The 17,453-nt window shown below is 43.0% G+C and overlaps 1 protein-coding gene across 1 annotated transcript in view; it reads left to right on the forward strand.

The window, feature by feature from the left end:
- Positions 1-17,453, forward strand: part of LOC110535293 (polypeptide N-acetylgalactosaminyltransferase 11) — a 48,202-nt gene that overhangs the window by 13,501 nt on the left and 17,248 nt on the right. Inside the window, exons 2-8 of the mRNA XM_021620196.2 lie at positions 717-1,019; positions 1,876-1,999; positions 3,411-3,577; positions 3,920-4,048; positions 5,053-5,302; positions 13,977-14,094; positions 15,344-15,496. Of these exons, the coding sequence (XP_021475871.2) occupies positions 755-1,019; positions 1,876-1,999; positions 3,411-3,577; positions 3,920-4,048; positions 5,053-5,302; positions 13,977-14,094; positions 15,344-15,496 (1,206 nt within the window). The 5' untranslated portion in view covers positions 717-754. The remainder of the gene's footprint in view (positions 1-716; positions 1,020-1,875; positions 2,000-3,410; positions 3,578-3,919; positions 4,049-5,052; positions 5,303-13,976; positions 14,095-15,343; positions 15,497-17,453) is intronic.

A 17,453-nucleotide genomic window follows, 5' to 3' on the forward strand; every position in this document is an offset into this window, starting at 1 on the left:
TCCGTGTGCATCTGTTCACCGGTGAATCATGCTTAGGCCTAAGTGTTTTCCAGAGAGGACTAGCCTTGTTTTTGACCTGCTGTCCTCATTTGACAGAAACTGTGATGGCTCCCCCATGCTGGGTTCTTTTGTTGTATTAAGATTTGTATATCTGTTTGAATGCAGTGCCAAAAAGCGCACGCAATTATAATCAAACTCACATATCTGACATTCCTTGTTTTTCTGCCAGAGATGGGCAATAGAAATAAGGCGTATATTATTTTTGATTTTTTTGTGGGTCATAAATAGATGTGTTTACAGAGCGTTTTCTTTTCAAAAAGCCTCAGCAGGATAAATTGTGCATGTTTTCTTCCCTGAGAGAAGACAGGTGATATTTAGTTCCCGATGATATGTTCTTTCAGGCTATTCATAGAAACTCAAGAACTCACTCAATGCACTGCAGAACTGCTTGTATGCAGGTCTGTAAGCTTCCAACTCACTCAATGCACCACATAACTGCTTGTATGCAGGTCTGTAAGCTTCCAACTCACTCAATGCACCACATAACTGCTTGTATGCAGGTCTGTAAGCTTCCAACTCACTCAATGCACCACATAACTGCTTGTATGCAGGTCTGTAAGCTTCCAACTCACTCAATGCACCACATAACTGCTTGTATGCAGGTCTGTAAGCTTCTATCTAGACCCTTTCTTTATTGTCTCTGGTTTCCTCGACAGGGGCCTGAGCACGGAGCGCCGACGATGCTAGGGCTACCATGGGTAGCGTCACACTGCGCTATTTCTGCTATGGCTGCCTCTTCACCTCCGTGACCTGGTCCGTCCTACTCTTCCTCTACTTCAGCCTCGGCCAAGACGGCGGCCGGCCCACCTTCAGGTATGTGCCCATCCAGGGGCCCCAGGCCCACCGCTTCCAACCCCGTTTCTCCAAGGGCCCTGGAGGAGGGCCAGAACATGGCATTACGGCAGTCCCTGCAGCTGGAGCAGGAGGCAACAAGCAGGCCGATCTCTCTCCTGAGATGGGTAAGTGAGCCCTCCTTCAGAGCATGAAACTTGAAACGACCCCCATCAAAGATGATTTCACTCTTATCTTTATACAGAACTTTATAGTGTACATGAAAAGTAATGTTACCATAGCAGATAATGTAAAGGAGCTGGCCTGGAAGAAAATCTCAAAATGAATGTCAGTTAATTAATGAAGCTCATGTGAACTGCATCGTAATCAACTCCTATGAACTGTAGGCCTATTACCTTCAGAGTGTCACATACACCCAGAATGATGAGCTCTCAATCGTACCCATGACAAATTCTGGAATGGTTTTGGACATTTTGACAGTCTGTAATCTTCATGGGTCCAAAAGGGAAGTTTAATGTTGGTTTGCTCCCATGTCAACCAATAAAACATTTAACAGTAGAGCGATGTGAAAAGTAAGTACAGCCTAGGCGTTTCCACATCAAAGCCCATTTATAGTTGGACAGTGAGAAACATAGGAACAATCAAGCTAACCGTAACTCATTACAGATTATCGGTTGGCATTAAGTGATTTTAACTGTCTGAAAGCAGGTGCAATGACGAGACACACAAATGGTTCATTGCAGCAATGAAAAAGCATTATTGAAATGTTGTTGAATTGGAGTGTGGCCTTCAGCTGGCTGAGTGAGTTATTTCCATGGTTGCACAGAGTTCATCAGCAAAGTAAACCTAAGCCATTACCTCACACTCTGGACAAAGGCCCCTTATGTTACCATGGCAACTTGGATACATCAATAGAATCCTCATACTGACCAACTACCACAAGTACCCTCCCTATTCTGAACAATTGAATCAACTTGCATTCTTTATTCATTTTTTTTCATCATCCCATCTTTTCCTTTCCAGGAATGATTTTTAATGAGCAAGACCAGGAGGTGCGTGACATGGGCTATCACAAGCATGCTTTCAACGTACTGATCAGCAATCGACTAGGCTACCACAGAGACCTCCCCGACACTAGGGACGACAAGTGAGTGAGCGCGACAGCGTGTTTGTGCTTGGCATATATGTGGGTTTATTGACCCATTCAGAGTGAACGGCTGACGCAGCACTTTACAAGCCATCGCATGAAGGCCGACGGTAGCCAAAGGCTAAATGGGAAATCATGTCAATCTCTCTCTGCCTGGCTTGTGGCCATTACGAAATCAAAGGACAGGCCACATCATCTGTCTAGAGATGAATTGATTTCGCACTGGTCTGTGCCTAACAAGTAGGCCGGGAGGTTGGAGTTATCACACACGCGATGAGTTGCTTGTAAATGTTATAGGAGAGTTTGTAAATTCTGCAGACATGTTAGGATAGGGCAGAGAGTGAGTAGTTGAGGCATAGGATTTTATAGCAAAGGGTAAAACTGTTAACGTGTCCACGGGGTAAGGCTTTCACAAGGTTGTAGAAAGTTCTGTAGGTGTGACAGTCACAAGCCAAATGTTGCATTAGAAGCTGCACAGTGACAGAGCATGAGGGTGTAGGGTGCTACAAAAATGTCAGAACTTTTTCTTTGTCATTATACATCACATAGAATGAATAATTAGATTGTTCTCTACAATATTAAAACCTTATAATATATATAATATATATATACAATAAGAATGTTAATTTGCTGTGACCGTTGCTAGTTTAGAGCAAGCCGCTCTTGGGTGTGTATCTGTTCCATATTTGGGGTTGGGATGTGGTACCATTTTGGAGGTGTTTCTGCGGGTTGGGACCAATCAAAATCAACTTGATACCTAAGTCATTTTCATCTCCAGATCCTTGGCTATATTGGCTATCAATCTACGGTGAGAGGGGCCGTTTCTATGGCAATTTAAAGGGAGACACAGAAATGCACAATGAAAACATGAACAGATTGTCTTCGCGGAGGGTGTATATTGAAATTCAGTCTGTTAGCTTGGTAAATACATATATATTTAGTCCCTCTTTTGTTTTGTATTCTGCGGATTTCATTTAGAAAAAGCCCATGTTTTCACTCACAAACCTGCAGCCACATTAGTTTGAAGTTAGCACCGTTCTGCCGCGGAGCAGCGCCACAGAGTTCTAGTGAGCAGTGACCACTTTTTGATCATGCCCGTGATGAAATTCCATTCACTATAAATATGCTAAATTCTCAGAGTAAGACGTCTAACTTCTGAACCATATACCATAAAGACATGAGTGTTGGACAGGTTTTTTTTAACGCAATTGTCTATTGAATGGACATATTTGTATAAACCTTGAATGAATGAATCATTTTATGGATGAACACCGTAATGAGTGAGTGATGTTGTATGCATTCCATTATCAAAGAGGATCTGATCCTAGTTCTGTTTGTCCCTGTAGAACTACAGTGGCTCTGTGTGCTAACATGCAATATGTGTTAATAGTGACTCCCATCCCTCTCTCAGGTGCCGAGACATGATCTATCCTCTGTCCCTCCCCGCGGCCAGCGTAGTGATCTGCTTCTTCAACGAGGCGTTCTCCGCCCTCCTGCGCACCGTGCACAGCGTCCTGGATCGCACGCCGGCCTACCTGCTGCATGAGATTATACTGGTGGATGACAGCAGTGAACTAGGCAAGCTGCTCTTTTCAGTTGTGCATCTATTGGTTTTGTTCAGGCTCGCCGGAGCAACGCTGACCATAACAAGGCCCAGTAAATTATTGGATGCTGTCATGGAATGTGTGTCTGTCTACAGTGTGCGTGCTTCAATGACCTACTTGGAGAACAAACGCAGGCTACTGTATTGTATTGGCATATTGAAAGAGTGTTATCTGTATCAACTGAAAAGTTCGTCAAGGGTCTTATGAGTAAGTTTAGATAGAAAATAGAGCTTTAATCGCAGTGGGATCTACATGTATAGATAAAGATATCAGCTCCATCTGGAAGCATCTCTCCTGTCCTGTTTCTCCACCACAGCTGATCTGAAGGAAGATCTTGACAGCTATGTCCAGCAGCACAAACTCCAGGTCAAGGTCAAGGTGGTCCGCAACGAGAAGAGAGAGGGATTGATCAGAGGGAGGATGATAGGTGCTTCTCATGCCACCGGTGAGCCCCCCCCCAAACCATAACTCTTCACTAATGGGTAACACTTTATATTTAAATAATTGAATTACCATTTTTTAATCATTGGTTTATTAAGGGACCTTAATATAAAGTGTTACCTAATAATGTAACAATATGCACACTGAGATGGGATCCTATTTCTGACACCATGTAACAATATTCACACTGAGATGGGATCCTATTTCTGACACCATGTAACAATATGCACACTGAGATGGGATCCTATTTCTGACACCATGTAACAATATGCACACTGACACAGGATCCCACTTCGGACACTGACACAGGATCCCACTTCTAAGTCCATGTAACAATATGCACACTGAGACGGGATCCCATTTCTCTCACCATGTAACAATATGCACACTGACACAGGATCCCACTTCGGACACTGAGACGGGATCCTACTTCTGACTCCATGTAACAATATGCACACTGAGACAGGATCCCACTTCTGACTCCATGTAACAATATGCACACTGAGAAGGGATCCCATTTCTGACTCCATGTAACAATATGCACACTGAGACGGGATCCCATTTCTCACACCATGTAACAATATGCACACTGACACAGGATCCCACTTCTGACTCCATGTAACAATATGCACACTGAGACGGGATCCCACTTCTGACTCCATGTAACAATATGCACACTGAGACGGGGTCCCACTTCTGACTCCATGTAACAATATGCACACTGAGACGGGATCCCACTTCTGACTCCATGTAACAATATGCACACTGAGACGGGATCCCACTTCTGACTCCATGTAACAATATGCACACTGAGACATGGATGTCTTCTGTCAAGTTCAATACAGATGTAATAAGGTTGTATTATAATCAGCAGCAGTCTGATATAGGGGAACATGGTACAGATGAACCAAACTGTAGTTGTGTACCCTTATCCCCAAGAAACCCTGATCTGAGAACTCTCCCCATTGTTCTCCATCCTCTCTCCTGATTGGCATTTCCTCTCTGAAGGGGAGGTGCTTGTGTTCCTGGACAGCCACTGTGAGGTGAATGAGGCGTGGCTGCAGCCCCTGCTGGCTCCCATCCAGCGCGACCACAAAACAGTGGTGTGTCCCGTCATCGACATTATTAGCGCTGACACCCTGGCCTATAGCCCCTCCCCCATTGTCCGGGGGGGCTTCAACTGGGGGCTGCACTTCAAGTGGGACACCGTGCCCGCCTCAGAACTCAACAGTCCCGACGGAGCAGTGGGCAGCATCAGGTAACCAACCTCTTGGGTCTTTAAGGGTTTCGCACACAATATATGCCAATTATTATTTTCAAAATTCTTCAAGGTCTGTCAAGATGTTGGGGATTCATTTTCAAGACTTGACATACATTTTCAAGCAGATTTAAGTCAAATCTGTAACTTGTCCACTCAGGAACATCAGCTGTCTTCTTGGTAAGCAACTCCAGTGTACATTTGGCCTTGGGTGGTAGGTTATTTAACCCAAGGGCTAGTCTTCCAAGAGTCCATAAGAAATAAAAAAAACTGAAATTTGAAAATAACAAAAGTAAAAACGCAAAGATTCACATTCCCTATACATATTGTATAGGTGGCCTTGGTTCTGCTCTGTGTGTAACGAGTGTTTTTGACCATATCCATTTTTTCATGTACATTGCATTCAGAAAGTATTCAGACCCCCTGACTTTTTCAACATTTTGTTACATTACAGCCTTATAAAATGGATTAGTGTTTTACCCTCATCAATCTACACACGATATCCCATAATAACAAATCAAAAACAGGTTTAGACATTTTTGCATTTATTTTTACATTTACATAAGTAGTCAGACCGTTTACTCAGTACATTGTTGAAGCCCCTTTGGCAGCGATTACAGCCTCGAGTCTTCTTGCGTATGATGCTACAAGGTTGGCACACCTGTATTTGGGGAGTTTCTCCCATTCTTCTCTGCAGATCCTATGTATGTGTGATATGTGTGAATTGCTTGATAGTGTAGGTGATGTAAACAGAGAGGTTTACTTTCTTCGGGACCTGAATATTGCCCGGTTTTCATCAAGCTGTCAACTCAAGAGGAAGCATCTTTAATCTGGTTCAGGTTATCAATCAATCAACTAGGGTGTTTACAAACACTACAAGAACAAGATAACCTACATGTATCAATCACATTTTTAGTAATACTATAGTGCTTCGTTCTAAAGCTGTATCCGTACCCATTGGATGCAGTGATCACAATATAGTGGCTCTATCCAGGAAAACCAAAGTTCCAACAGCTGGGCCTAAAATAGTGTACAAGAGATCATACAAAAGATTTTGCTGTGACTCTTATGTGGGTGATGTTAAAAATATTTGTTGGTCAGATGTGATTAATAAGGAGCATCCAGATGCTGCACTTGATTAATTTATGAAATTGCTTCTTCCAATGATTGATAAACGTGCACCTGTTAAGAAGCTGACTGTTAGAACTGTTAAGGCTTAATGGAAAGAGGAATTTAAAAACTGTATGGTTGAAAGAGATGGGGCAAAAAGAGTGGCTAGTAAGTCTGGCTGCACATCTGTCTGGATGACTAAATGCAAATTGAGAAATTATGTGACTAAACTCAACAAAAATAAGAAACTGTTATGATGCCAAGATTAATGATATAAAGAATGATGGGGAAAAAAATGTTGGAGTTCTTTAAATGAAATTATGGGCAGAAAGACAAATTCAATTGTCATCGAATCAGAGGGCATATTCATCACAAAACCATTTGATGTTGCCAATTATTTGAATGATTACTTCATTGGCAAAGTGTGTAAACTTTAGGCAGGAAATGCCAACAATGAACAGTGCTATCATATTCATGAATAAAAAAAAAACAAATAATGAAAGAAAAGTTTTGCAAGTTTGAATTTTGTAAAGTTAGTGTGGGAGAGGTGGAAAAATGATCAATCAGCAAACCTGGCATTAACAACTTGGATGGAAAGCTACTGAGGATGGTAGCTGACTATAGCCACTCCTATCTGTCATATCTTTAATCTGAGTCTAGAGGAAAGTCTTTGTCCTCGAGCCTGGAGGGAAGACAAAGTCATTCCGCTACCCAAGAGTAGTAAAGAAGCCTTTACTGGTTCTAACAGCAGACCTATCAGCTTGCTGCCAGCTCTTAGCGAACTGTTTGGAAAAATTGGGTTTAACCAAATATAATGCTATGTCTCTGCAAACAAATTAACAACAGAGTTTCAGCGTGCTTATAGAGAAAGGCACTAAACATATACGGCACCGACACAAATGACTGATGATTTGTTGAAAGAAATTGATAATAATAAGATTGTGGGAACTGTACTGTTAGATTTCCCTGCAGCCTTTGATATTATTGATCATAACCTATTGTTGAAGAAACGTAGGTGTTATGGCCTTTCAACCTCTGCCATATCGTCGATTCAGACCTACAGTTGCAGTCGGGAAGTTTACATACACGTTTTTCAACCACTCCACAAATTTCTTGTTTACAAACTATTGTTTTGGCAAGTCGGTTAGGACATCTACTTTGTGCACGAAACAAGTAATTTTTCCAACAATTGTTTACTGACAGATTATTTAATTTATAATTCACTATCACAATTCCAGTGGGTCCGAAGTTGACTGTGCCTTTAACCAGCTTGGAAAATTCCAGATAATTATGTCATGGCTTTAGAAGCTTCTGATAGGCGAATTTACAGAATTTGAGTCAATTGGAGGTGTACCTCTGGGTGTATTTCAAGGTCTACCTTCAAACTCTGTACCTCTGCTTGACATCATGGGGAAATCAAAATAAATAATGTGTAGATGTGTAGACCTCCACAAGTCTGGTTCATCCTTGAAGGCCATTTCCAAATGCCTGAAGGTACCACGTTCATCTGTACAAACAATAGTACGCAAGTATAAACACCATGGGACCACGCAGCCGTCATATTGCTCAGGAAGGAGACGCGTTCTGTCTCCTAGAGATGAATGTACTTTGGTGCCAAAAGTGCAAATCAATCCCAGAACAACAGCAAAGGACCTTGTGAAGATGCTGGAGGAAACAGGTACAAAAGTATCTATATCCACAGTAAAACAAGTCCTATATCGACATAACTTGATTGGCCACTCAGCAAGGAAGAAGCCACTGCTCCAAAACTGCCGTAAAAAAGCCAGACTACGGTTTGCAACTGCATATGGGGATAAAGATCGTACTTTTTGGAGAAATGTCCTCTGATGAAACAAAAATAGAACTGTTTGGCCATAATGACCATCGTTCTGTTTGGAGGAAAAAGAGGGAAGCTTGCAAGCTGAAGAACACCATCCCAAAAGGGAAGCACGGGGGTGGCAGCTTTGCTGCTGGAGGGACTGGTGCACTTCACAAAGTAGATGGCATTATGAGAAGGGAAAATTATGTTGATGTATTGAAGCAACATCTCAAGACATCAGTCAGGAAGTTAAAGCTTGGTTGCAAATGGGTCTTCTAAATGGACAATGACCCCAAGCATCTTCCAAAGTTGTGGCAAAATAGCTTATGGACAACAGAGTCAAGGTATTGGAGTCAAGGTATTGGGTATCGGAGTGGCCATCACAAAGCCCTAACCCCAATCTAATAGACAGATTGTGGGCAGAACTGAAAAAGCGTGTGCGAGCAAGGAGGCCTACAAACTTGACTCATTTACACCAGCTATGTCAGGAGGAATGGGCCAAAATTCACCCAACTTATCGTGGGAAGCTTGTGAAAGGCTACCCGAAACGTTTGACCCAAGTTAAACAATTTAAAGGCAATGCTACCAAATACTAATTGAGTGTATGTAAACTTCTGACCCACTGGGAATGCGATGAAAGAAATAAAAGCTGAAATAAATCATTCTCTCTACTATTATTCTGACATTTCACATTCTTAAAATAAAGTGGTGATCCTACCTGACCTAAGACAGGGAATTTTTACCTGGATTAAATGTATTTGTCTAAGGTGTATGTAAACTTTCGACTTCAACTGTATATGGTGCCTTCGGAAAGTATTCCGACACCTTGACCTTTTCCACATTTTGTAAGGTTACAGCCTTATTCTAAAATGTATTGAATTGTTTTTTCCCCGTCAATCTACACACAATACCCCATAATGACAAAGCAAAAGCAGGTTAGAAATTTTAGCTAATTTATTTATAAATAATATTTTTTTATATCACATTTACCTAAGTATTAAGACCCTTTTTTCAATACTTTGTTGAAGCATCTTTGGCAGCAATTACATCCTCGAGTATGAAACACAAGCTTGGCACACCTGTATTTGGGTAGTTTCTCCCATCCTTCTCTGCATATCCTCTCAAGCTTTGTCAGGTTGGATGGGGAGCGTTGCTGCACAGCTATTTTCAGGTCTCTCAAGTCCGGGCTCTGGCTGGGCCATTCAAGGACATTCAGAGACTTGTCCTGAAGCCACTCCTGCGTTGTCTTGGCTGTTTGCTTAAGGTCATTGTCCTGTTGGAAGGTGATCCTTTGCCCCAGTCTGAGGTCCTGAGCATTCTGGAGCAGGTTTTCATCCGTTCATCTTTGCCTTGATCTTGACTAGTCTCCCAGTGCCTGCCACTAAAATCATCCCCACAGCGTGAAACCTGCCACCACAATTCGTCATCGTAGGGATGGTATTGGTCAGGTGATGAGCAGTGCAAGGTTTCTGAGGAGTGACCACGTTGCCATAAAGGCCTGATTGGTGGAGTTTTGCAGAGATGGTTGTCCATCTGGAAGGTTCTCCCATCTCCACAGAGGAACTCTGGACTCTCATCGGGTTCTTGGTTACCTCCCTGACCAAGGCCCTTCTCCTCTGGTTGCTCAGTTTTTTTTCAATATTACTTCGGTGCTTTGTTGCATTCAATTTAATTAGCATGTTTTGGAATATTTATATTCTGTATATTTGTATTATTTTCAATGTCTTTTAGGTCATTATTGTAGAGTCACTACAAGGATGTTTTAGAATCACCAATGGCCTCATGGTAACATCCCTGAGCAGTTTCATTCCTGTCTTGCAGCTCAGTTCAGGAGGACAACTGTATCTTTGGTTTAATATATAATCCAGAGCATAATTATTAACTTGACGAGAGAGTCAATGTCTGATTTGTTATTGTTACCCATCTTCCAATCACTGTCATTCTTTGTGGCTCTAAAAGCTCTTTGTAGTTGAATCGGTGCTTGTTATTCAATACTTGACTGAGTGACCTTTACAGGTGTTGTATGTATGGGTCGAGGAAGGGTTATCAAATCAAATTATATTAATCACATGCGCCGAATACAGTGAAATGCTTACTTATGAGCACCTAACGAACAATGTGGTAAAACATTTTTTTTTTAATAAGAATAAAAGTAACTAAAGAGCAGCAGTAAACTAACAATAGTGAGAGTATATTTAGAGGGGTTCCAGTACAGAGTCAATGTTCGGGGGCACCGGTTAGTCGAGGTACTATTACAGTTATTAAAGTGACTATGCATAGATGATAACAACAGAGAGTAGCAGCGGTGTAAAAGAGTGGGGAGCAATGCAAATAGTCTGGGTAACCATTTGATTAGATGTTCAGGAGTCTTATGACTTGGGGGTATAAGCTGTTTAGAAGCCTCTTGGACCTAGACTTGGTATTCCGGTACAGCTTGCTGTGCGGTTGCAGAGAGAACAGTCTATGACTAGGGTGGCTGGAGTCTTAGACAATTTTTAGGGCCTTCCTCTGACACTGCCTGGAATAGAGGTCCTAGATGGCAGGAAGCTTGGCTGTACGCACTACACTCTGTAGTGCCTTGCGGTCGGAGGCTGAGAAGTTGCCATACCAGGCAGTAATGCAACCAGTCAGGATGCTCTCGATGGTGCAGCTGTAGAACCTTTTGAGGATCTGAGGACCCAAGCCAAATCTTTTCAGTCTCCTGAAGGGGAATATGTTTTGTCGTGCCCTCTGCACAACTGTCTTGGTGTGCTTGGACCATGTTAGTTTGTTGGTGATGTGGACACCAAGGAACTTGAAGCTCCACTACAGCTTCGTCGATGAGAATGGGGGCGTGCTCGGTCCTCTTTTTCCTGTAGTCCACAATCATCTCCTTTGTCTTGATCACGTTGAGGGGAGAGGTTGTTGTCCGGGCACCAGGTCTCTGACCTCTCCCTATATGCTGTCTCGTTGTTGTCGGTGATCAGGCCTACCACTATTGTGTATCGGGAAACTTAATGATGGTGTTGTCGTGCCTGGCCGTACAGTCATGAGTGAACAGGGACTGAAGGGGACTGAGCACGCACCCCTGAGGGTCCCCTGTTTTGAGGATCAGCATGGCGGATTTGTTGTTACCTACCCTTACCACCTGGGGGCGGCCCGTCAGGAAGTCCAAGATCCAGTTGCAGAGGGAGGTGTTTAGTCCCAGGGTCCGTAGCTTATTGATGAGCTTTGAGGGCACTATGGTGTTGAATTCTGAGCTGTAGTCAATTATTAGCATTCTCACATAAGTGTTCCTTTTGTCCAGGTGCGAAAGGGCAGTGTGGAGTGCAATAGAGATTGCATCATCTGTGAATCTGTTAAGGCGGTATGCAAATTGGACTGGGTCTAGGAAGGGGTTTGAAAATGTCAGTGAAGACGCATGCTCGCAGTACACGTCCTCCTCGTAATCCGTCTGGCCCTGCGGCCTTGTGAATGTTGACCTGTTTAAAGGTCTTACTCACATGGGCTGCGGACCGCGTGATCACACAGTCTTTCAGAACAGCTGGTGTTCTCATGCATGTTTCAGTGTTATTTGCCTCAAAGCGAGCATAGAAGTAGTTTACTCGTCTGGTAGGCTCGTGTCACTGGGCAGCTCTCGGCTGTGCTTCCCTTTGTAGTCTGTAATGGTTTGCAAGCCCTGCCACATCCGACGAGCGTCAGAGCCGGTGTAGTACGATTCGATCTTAGTCCTGTATTGACGGTTCGTCGGAGGGCATAAGCGGGATTTCTTACAAGCTTCCGGGTTAGAGTCCCGCTCTTTGAAAGTGTCACCTCTAGCCTTGAGCTCAGTGCGGATGTTGCCTGTAATCCATGGCTTCTAATTGGGGTATGTACGTACGGTCTCTGTGGTGATGACGTCATTGATGCACTTATTGATGAATCCAATGCCTGATGTGGTGTACTCCTCAATGCCATCGGAGGAATCCTGGAACATATTCCAGTCTGTGCTAGCAAAACAGTCCTGTAGCTTAGCATCTGCTTCATCTGACCACTTTTTTTTTTTTATCTAGTCACTGGTGCTTCCTGCTTTAATTTTTTCTTGTACGCAGGAATCAGGAGGATACAATTATGGTCAGATTTGCCCAATGGAGGGCGAGGGAGAGCGTTGTATGCGACTTTGTGTGTGGAGTGTAGGTGGTCCAGAGTTCTTTTTCCTCTGGTTGCACATTTAACATGCTAATAGAAATTTGGTAAAACAGATATAAGTTTCCCTGAATTAAAGTCCCCGGCCACTGTGAGCGCCGCCTCTGGTTGAGCGTTTTCCTGTTTGTTTATGGCGGAATAAGGTTCATTGAGTGCGGTCTTAGTGCCAGCATAAGTCTGTGGTGGAATGTAGACAGCTACAAAAAATACAGATAAACTCTCTGGTTAGAGAGTGTGTTCTACAGCTTATCATGAGATACTCTACCTCAGGCGAGCAAAACCTTGAGACTTCCTAAGATATCGTGCACCAGCTAGTCCGCCGCACCTTGTCTTACCAGACACCGCTGTTCTATCCTGCCGATACAGTATATAACCAGCCAGCTGTATGTTGATAATGTCGTCGTTCAACCACAACTCCGTGTGACCGTCCACCTTGACAGAGTATTTTAGTATTTTGTATAGATTGACAAATCATTTTTAATCCCTATTTGTAACAAAAGGAGGTCTTAATATTTATGTAAGGCACTATGTCCAATCATCTCAAATACTAATTTGAGCTGTGGAAAGGAATAACCCCCAAACTGCAAACTCCAAGCTATAGACACATTATAGATGCAGAAAAAACAGTAAAGCCTATTTGTTGTTTATTTTTTATTATTATGTTGTTTTAGACTGGCCTGCCCTATGCACTGGAAATGTCTCCTTAAAGCTCAATTCGATTGGCTTTTTTATTTTCCCCCATTTAATTTTAATGGCCTCCCAGTGTGCACGAACCTGATACTGTATCAATAAAGGCCATCTGATGTAGAGTAGACTTCACCCATCTCCCTCACGTATGGAGTCATGTGAAAGCTAATTAGTGGCCGTAGTAGCACGCCTGGTTCTAGGGACTGAATCGATCCCCGTTTTGAAGAGGCCTGGGTGCTTTAAATCCATTACTATGGCATAGGCTGGCTTTAGCCTAAAGGGCTACTCAAACACCCCTTTGTATTTGTTTACGCTGCCTCTTAGTTTCTCTCACATGCTTGTGCTCTGGGCTTTACATAAGGAAATAAGGCTACGGTCGCACAGAGACGCATGAAAACATAGGAAATCAGATACGCATTCATCACGGTCTGTCATCAGAAGTTCAACTCTTTTCGGACGAGTTGCATACGCACAAAGGCCAACATCTTGTGCATTTTTTGAAGGACAGTCGTCTCTGTTGTCTATTGTCCATCAACAGTTGACTCCCATTGAAAAACCTTTGGCTCAATCAGTAATTTTCTGACACAATCTGTCTGGTTGCAGCCCATCTTTTAGCCAGACTCATCTTACATTTAGGATGTGTCTTTAGGCAGCCCAATCAGATCAGAGCTTCTGCTAATAATTGGTATTTTGCCCAATGAGATCAGATCTTTTGACAATAATTGGTCTTTTGACCAATCAGACCTTCTGCCAATTATTGGGCAAAAGATCAGAATTGGGCTGCCTGTGTGAACTCAGCCTTAGTGTCTCGATGCTAGTGCTACTTCAAAGGATATTGTAGTAGCTAGAATGCAGACTCACATTCTGCCTTTTCACTCCCTCTCCTTGCCCTAGGTCTCCCACCATGGCAGGTGGTCTGTTTGCCATGGACAGGAAGTACTTTAACGAGCTCGGCCAATACGACAGTGGCATGGACATCTGGGGTGGTGAGAACCTTGAGATCTCCTTCCGGGTAAGTTAAAGGGCCACACACCATCACACTCACTGTATCACACTCAGTGCATTACTGCTACATTTTATTCTTAGGAAGGGTGCAGATGCTCCCAAAGTAACACATAGGTTGGCAGGTAGCCTAGCGGTTAAGAGCATTGGGCCAGTAATCGAAAGGTTGCTAGTTCAAACCCGTACCGGACTAGGTGAAAAGTCTGTGCCCTTCAGCAAGGCACGTAACCCTAATTGCTCCTGTAAGTCGATCTGGATAAGAATGACTCTGTAAACATAGAACACCCAGACTTTCAGTTGAAAAATGTCATTTCTATTTTAGGGTGGGTGCCAAATTTACACGCACGCACCTGGTCAAATGAGCTATGACATGTCAACCACTCACCATGAGCTCAAGACAGTTGGTTTATTTACCCACGTTTTGGCACGTTTCTTCTAATGCTTTGCCTCAGCAGACTTAAACAAGCTTTTCCCCCTTAAGAAAAATACAGAATGAAATAAAATGTCATAACCGACAGCCAACGGCAATTTTATTTCTCAACATTACGTTTTGGTCCAGTTGAGTTGGATCTCAGCAGACTAGCAACTCCATATTGACTTGCTACATGAATCCATCCAACATAAATTCTCCTGTCTCGCCTCAGTGTTTTTACTTCTCTTGCTTTTACCACATCAGAGTTGGACATTTCTCTTCCAGTCTTGTTTAATATTCTTGGCAAGGCTGCCTTCTCATGTTTTGCAATGTTACCCTGTTTGAAAAGAGAGTCCAATATAAGACTTCAGTATCGGAACGTTATGTATGTGGAACATTGTCAGATTACATTAATCATATGGCTCTCTAGCAATGGGGAGTGGAGCTGATGTTTGGTCAGACTTGTACTACTCTTATTAATTCATTATGGTCATTGAATTAAGTCCTATGTCCTAGCGTTTCCCAAAACGGAACTTTCTTAGAAGAATTACGACGGGCTTCTACTGTGGATTGTTGGTTTATTCAGGTCTAGAGGTTGAGGTGTTATGGGGGAAGGGGTTGTGTTTGGAGAAGGGGGGCATTAGGGTTGTGGCAACAAAGTGTGCTCACCCAGTTATTGAGTGGTTTTCATAGGAGGATACTTGGCCACGTAGTCTGTACTCTTTCTTGCTCCCTGCCCCATGGATTTAGTGAAAAGGTATTTTTAACATAAACAATATAGCCTCGTTGAAGTGTCCTGTCGCTCTAACCAAGAAGTCAAATGCTCATATGACTTTCTCTTTATCAGATCTGGATGTGTGGTGGCCAGCTCCTGATCATCCCCTGCGCGCGGGTGGGTCATATATTCCGTAAACGCCGGCCTTACGGGTCACCCGGAGGTCAGGACACCATGGCCCACAACTCCCTGCGATTGGCCCACGTATGGATGGATGAATACAAGGTACCTCAGAGGGCGATAGCACTAATTACACACAATTGAAATCCAGTTTATAAAATCACCCATTCTCTATTGGTTCAGGGACTGAAATTAAAATCCATTAAACTGGGTTTGTATTAAATCCAGCACGCACATGGGCCCGTATGTACCTAGACTGAAAGCTACTGGGCCCGTATTCAGTGTATCAGAATAGGAGTGCTGATCTAGGATCAGTTTAGCCTTTTTTAAATCATAACAGGTCCAGATCTGAAGAGATCACATTCAACCTTTTCCTGAGGCTCCTGTTATGACCGCAAGCAAACTAAACATCCGATGAGATCAGCATTTCTTCTAACCACTCTCAGCTCTGTCTTTATTAGCACAGTGATGTTTGTTCCTTTCCAAGCTACAAAGAGCTATAATTGCTTTCCACAGTCTGAAAATAGCCAACCTAATTGGAAAGGAAGCCAATTGCGTTGTTTGGGTTCTCCTGAGAGATCTCCCATTCACACACGTCAATGTACTAGTGGGTCTGAATTTGTTTTCTCATCATTCCCCCTCAGTGTGAACAGTTGTTGTTTCCAAACTAAACAGTAGAGGCCTTGGATATGATGAATTACTTACGTAATTGTTATTACTTAGATGTCGCCACAAGAGAGAGCCACTTTTTTCGGGAAGGTTTGTGCTGCTTAGTCTCGTCTCTCTTCTGTGCTCTTTCCCACCTTCCACTTTGAAATTATTTACCGGACATTGAACTAAGAGTGTGATTCGTAAATTGCCTTCCCTTACTCTGAATTGTTAATTCAACAGTGTAGTGCAGGTATTCCCAAACAGGGGTACGTGCAATGTCGTCAGGGGTATGCCAAATAAAAATGTGATTCACATTTAAAAAATATATATATAATAATAATTTCTTCACATTTTCAAACAGTCCATTTAGTAAGGACCGTGTTCATAGAGACACATACCAGCTCTACTGGTAGTACTGCTACTACCACCAGTACTACACCTGCACCTGTCCACGACACAAGTTGTTCTGCTTCCACGAGCACATCCAATGCTAGTATCAGTAATTCTACATTTGTTGTAAGTCCAGCTAGCATTGACACTGACAGTTGTGACTCTGATGCAGCCGAAGAGCTACTGCCCCCTTACCCGGGAAAGCACCGAACAACAGACAGGGACGGTGGACCATCGAAGAGGTGCAAATATGATGAGAACTACATTGATTGGGGGTTCACTTATACTGGGAGTAGTGCCTTTCCTCAGCCACTGTGTTATATGTGCAAAAGTACTCACAACTCCATGAAACCTTCACTCTTGCGCAGACATTTAGAAACAAAACATGCCAATTTGAAAATAAGCCACAGGAGTTTTTTGAGCGAGAATTAATGACTTTCAAGTAGTAAGACATTTATAAAAGCAACAGATACCATTAATTAGAAGGGGCTAGAAGCGTCTTATATGGTGAGCTACCGAGTGACTAGGACAGGCAAGCCCCATACTATTGTGGAGGACTTAATTATTCCTGCTGCTGCGGATATGGCTGGGACAATGCTGGGGGAAAAGGCCCAAAAAATTATACAGACAATGTCTTCATCAAACAACACTGTTTCACGATGCATCAGTGACATAGTGGGAGATGTTTTGAAACAATTACTGCTTTGCATACAAGCCAGTGAATTCTATGCATTACAGCTGGATGAGTCAACAGACGTGGCGGGCCTGGCACAGCTCCTGGTATATGTCTGTTATGTTTATGGGGGGTCAATTAAGGAAGACATCCTCCTCTGCAAATCACTGGAAACCAGGACAACAGGAGAGGATATTTTTTAAAGTACTGGACAGCTTTGTGACATCAAATGTACTTTAGTGGTCAAGATGTGTTGGTATCTGTACTGATGGTGCAAAAGCCATGACAGGGAGACATAGTGGTGCAAGCAGTTGCTCCCGACGCCACTTGGGTAGACTGCAGCATCCA

Source organism: Oncorhynchus mykiss, chromosome 11 (genome assembly GCF_013265735.2).
Source record: "Oncorhynchus mykiss isolate Arlee chromosome 11, USDA_OmykA_1.1, whole genome shotgun sequence".
In the NCBI taxonomy this organism is placed as follows: Eukaryota; Metazoa; Chordata; class Actinopteri; order Salmoniformes; family Salmonidae; genus Oncorhynchus; species Oncorhynchus mykiss.